The sequence below is a fragment of the Pseudomyrmex gracilis genome, unplaced genomic scaffold (assembly GCF_002006095.1).
Source record: "Pseudomyrmex gracilis isolate BER0280 unplaced genomic scaffold, ASM200609v1 scaffold_1059, whole genome shotgun sequence".
NCBI classification, from domain to species: Eukaryota; Metazoa; Arthropoda; class Insecta; order Hymenoptera; family Formicidae; genus Pseudomyrmex; species Pseudomyrmex gracilis.
The window spans coordinates 31,498-36,688 of NW_018021643.1; the positions used below are offsets into that span (position 1 = coordinate 31,498).

The 5,191-nt window shown below is 34.6% G+C and overlaps 1 protein-coding gene across 1 annotated transcript; it reads left to right on the forward strand.

The window, feature by feature from the left end:
- Positions 1-4,402: 4,402 nt before the first annotated feature.
- On the forward strand, positions 4,403-4,921 carry LOC109861822. Its single transcript, XM_020441634.1, has one exon. It carries the CDS (start codon positions 4,403-4,405, stop codon positions 4,919-4,921), a length of 519 nt encoding a protein of 172 aa, XP_020297223.1.
- Positions 4,922-5,191: the final 270 nt, after the last annotated feature.

Sequence of the window (5,191 nt, forward strand, 5' to 3'; positions counted from 1 at the left end):
TAATATTAATATTATTCAATATTTATGTTCTAGATCGGAAAACACCCTTCGTTTAAAAAAACGGAAAAGGGAGGATGAGGATTTAAAATATTGAAGTAGAGCAGATCGACCGAGTTATTATTTTCTTTAGAAGATTCTGAAGAACATTAAGAATATAAGGCCGATACGAGCCATTCCCAGGATGTTAAGCGGGAACTTGTACGTGCATACATATATGTATACATCTATAAATTTACAAGTATTACTTGTAAATTTCTACAAGTGAGTTTTTTGAATTGAAAATTCAATTCTAAAATTCATACGGGATGCGGGATTTGCGGTCACTTTAATGTTTGTAAGTCATACATATATGGATGTTAAAATGTCATTTTACAAAAACTGCCTCCATTTTTTAGCTATGACAAACTATAGCATAAGATCCGCCGTTTGCACCACTATATTTGCATTACAATCATTAAATGATAATTTTATTTCTAGACATGATGTATTAGCTTTTCAAATATAATATATAAACTTATTGTCGTGAGCCTTTTCACGTACAATATAACATAGATACATAGATGTTATCTGTTGCAACGTCTACTTGTTAGCTGTCGTTTTGAATATAATGAACTTCGTTGCAGTTTTGACCACAACCACTTCAAACAGTGTGAAAGTACAGAGACCACAACCGCTTCAAAAGTGTATTTATTAAAATTTAATCATTTCAGATTCGTTGTCTAAATTTCAGTTACTCGATGACGACATGTTTAGTTCATTAGACAACAATTAGCGATTGACTGAGAATTAATCTCGGGCTCTGACGTCTTTTAAACGGATAAATAATATATGAATAGTCGTGAAGAGCCGTTTGCTGGATGTTATGGAAAATATGTCTATATATATATGCACCGAAAAAATTATATTTTCGTAAGTAGAAGATTTTATACTTAAAAAATCTTCTTAAAGATTTTAGATGATATTTTTCTGAAATTAAGAATATATTCTTTATTTAAGAATATAGTCTTTTTCGATAGTGAGATGTATATGTTTTTCTATAAAGGCTTTTTATATTCTTATCAATATTACTATTTAAAGGATTTTCCTCTTAAAATAAGAAACTTTTCTTGGCGCTTAATTTAGTATAAAATATACTTAAAGTAAGTGGGATATCCTCAAAACAAGAATACAATTTTTTCGGTGTGGGCGTGTACACACATATAAACGAATTCACGTTTTCACGTGTTTTTGAATTAAAATTTTAATTCATAAAATCATACAAGAAGCTATACTTGCATCTCATGTATGAAGGACCCCGTATACTCTTCGAACTAATTTTAAAATATTGCGAAAGAAACTCCTCAGCCAGGAGTCAAACCTGGAGTCGAACCTAGTTCATTAAACATTTTCTTTTGATAGAGCATCTCGTAATTTTTATTGTGTATTGCATAGTGATTATTGTCACTGTTAGTGCGGTTAATGCTGCTATTGCTACTACAATTGCGTAAAGACATCTGATTCTGTCTGTTACTGGAAGATTTTGTCATCAAGTTCGAGTCTGTCGAATTTTTCCGCACATTCTCTATCAAATAATTCCGAAGCCCTTGGTATTTTATATTGACCGGTTTTTTGGTTGTATTAGATTCAGAGCAACTGTCTGTATCGCATTTAGATGAATCTAATGTTACATCTGCGTTAGAATTTCCATCTTCCTCCATTTTCTGACTGGATGTTTTTTCGCATATTTCACCATTTTTATTTACGGGACATTTTTCTGTCAATTTCTCACAAGAGGATACGTCATTGATTCCAACAGATTTCGCAGTGGAATTTGAAATATCACAAGATGCGCTATTGATCTCAACAGAAGTACTACTCGTAGTAGAATTTAATGTATCTTGAGATTAATCGCTATCACGCACAAGTTTCATTACATTGACGGGTACGGTTACAGCTATTTACTCGTCAGTAGGTATTTCCACTCTTTGTTCCAGACTTGTTATAGTCCGAGACATGTTGGTAATGGTATGCTTGACATTCATATAGGGTGTCCAGATATACTTTCTTTCGGCTTCTCTTTCAGCTAACTGCTGAAAATATGGACATGGTCTAATAGGTTTTTCTAATAAGGTGACATTTCTCTGTGTTTCATTCTCTTCCATGTTTGTAAGCTTAAGTTTTGTTGCAAGACTGTTTGAGTTGTAACATGCTGTAACAGTCTTTTGAGGAGAATCGTCCTTGAAGTTTGCAGACCAATCACAAGGCACTTCATGACCCTGCCCACTATATATACTAGAAAATTGTCCAAACACACTTCTCTTATCGAGTATCTTATCGACGAAATCTTTCATCTCACATCTCGAAATCAAATTTGAATTTATTTCCGTTCCTACATTGCTCTCTTGCGTATCACGTTCAAAACTCTCATTTGTTTTTGATGTGCAAACGCTCGAATTCGAGGAAAAAGTGGCATTCATCGTTTTTTGCTTTTCTGAAAAGCAGCTAATTTTTCAAGTAATTTCGATGGTTTCATTTGCGAATGAGTTTTCGATTGCAATTTAGAATTTTGCGAGTTAATATTCTTTAATTTAAGCAATAACTTTTCTCCGCTGAACGGGACGTTACACGAAGCCTTGACATTCTGTTTTTCTCTATTTTTGCTCTCTTTGACGGATAATCTCTCAGATGTTTGGGCTCTCTTTTTTCTATTTTGTGTTTTATCTATATTAATTGTTAACAAGACATATATAAGGCCTTACGAGCCATTCGCAGGATGTTTGAGCAGAAACGGTACGTGTATATATATACATACACACACATGTAACGAATTCAACTTGTAAATTTTTTTTTACAAGTGAGTGTTTTTTGAGTAGAAAACTCAATTCTTACAATCATAAGGGATGCTGGATTTGCATCTCACATATGACAGACCGCGGATATTCCCCTAACTAATTTTAAAATTGCGAAAAAAACTCCTCAGCCAGGAGTCGAACCTGGAATCTCCGGCTTTCCGTGCTATATATATACAGGGTGTCTCAGAATTGCCGTACAATCTCTCGTAGGCAGGTAAAAGGAATAAAACTGAATCGAAAAGTCCTGAACCATTTTTTTCTATTATTTACAATAAAGGAGTAAATTATTGAGTAAATCAGGCCAATCAGCGCCGACCTTTAGCCAGGCGCACGTCAGTGAGCCACGCGCCTGGTGTGTGTGAGCGGTACTTTGACTGGACTATTATAGGTTGTATCAATCTCACGCGATAATTTATGTTTCAATATCAACCTTCATAATGTATTTAACTTTGTGACAATGCAACATAGGAAAGATAAAAAGAAATAGTTTAAATAAAGGTAAATTATATATATAAGAAATAAATAAAAAGAAAATTTTGGATCTGTAATTATCATTAACGCAATCTCTCTCTCTCTCTCTCTCTCTCTCTCACTTCTGTGAGAAGTGCATTTCTTGTTCGGGATATCAAAGTCTCGCAAGACGGGTGGACACTTTACGTGGATACAAGGTGCTGACGTGTGTAAGTGGATCACAGGTGAATGATCGCTTGTGCTGATATTAACGAATCTGGTCGGTAATTATCGGCATGGACGATGAATATGCAGAATACCGATGTTCGGCATGTAAGAAGGCAATAAAAAGCAAAGTTGTTAAGTGCAAGTCTTGTGTCAAACATTTTTACCATCCGAGATGTATATGTAAACATAGAGTTTATGATAAAAATCGAGAATTGGTGCAGTGTGCTGGTCCGTTTGAAGAGTTTTTCGTTGAAAACGGCCAAGAAGCAAGTATGAAGAAAGCTCCGACGACGACGGGGAGCAGCAGGAATAGGACAGGATCTACAGGGTCTGTAGGTTCTGCGGGGCCGTTTACGGCACCGAGTAGTGGAAATAAGTTATCAGGAGTGAATGGATTGACTGGCATTGATATAAAAATAGATTATCTTGTAAGAACTGTGAAAGAAATCAAAGATGAAACTACCTGTAAAAAAGAAATTAAAATGATGATTAAAGAGATAGTTCGAGAGGAATTGGGAAACGTTAAACACGAACTGGAAAATCTAAGAAGAATGATACAGGGAGTANTGCGCGAACCAGCGTCAGGAACGCAAAGAAGCTACAGTAAAGCAGTCAAAAAAATAAAGAGAGAAAATATTATAATTGGGAAGCCAAAATTGGAACAAAAAAGTGAAACCACAAAAAAGTTAATAAAAAAAAAAGTGGATATTAAGAACATGGCGATGGGAATAACAAAATTAAGAAAAGGAAGCAAGGGAACTGTAATAATGGGATGTGAAACTGGAGAGGAAGTAAACAAGTTGAAGGAGACAGTTTAAACTAAACTAGGAGAAAATTATAAAGTAGTGGAATCACCACAATCAAAGCCGAAATTAAAAATTATTAATGTAAAGATGGAAGAGATAAATTTAAGTGATGATAAACTTATATCTACGATAAAAAGACAGAATAAAATTGATACAATGAATATGCGAATAGTGAAGAAAATAATGAAAGGAAAGAAAAATAATGACAACCAGTCTAAAAAACGAGAAGGTAAAGAGGGATCAATAATAGTAGAAACANATGATGAAACACACGAGTTGATTCTGAAGAAAAGTAAACTAAATATAGGATGGAAGAAATGTCCTCTATTTAATCATGTTAGTGTTAAAAGATGTTTTAAATGCTGGGGTTATTATCACATAGCTAACAACTATGTGAGAGACGAGACATGTCACAAATGTGCAGGAAATCACAACTCGAATGACTGTTCAGCGACAAAGAAGAAGTGTGTAAATTGTATGTTCAAAATTCGAACATACAACTTAAAACTAAATGACGAGCACGACGCTCTCAGTGTGGAGTGTCCAACATTTAAGAGAGCATTGCAAGAAGAGAAGAGGAGAGCTGGCTGGAAGGACACTAAATAGCAACTACAGGAAGATGTGGAGCTAATGCTATACACAAATGCGCAAAGTCTAACGGCGCATAAAGATGAGATACAGCGTCAGATTTTGAAGAAAATAAATCCTGCATTCTTAGCACTGTCGGAAACTAGATTGCCTGATGAGATTGATGATAGTGAAGTGAGCGTTCAGGGTTATAGTATAGTTAGGTGTAATACTGAGAACAGAAATACAGAAGGAGTTGTTTTATATATAAAGGACGATGTTAAATATGAAATAGTATTAGCAAAAACC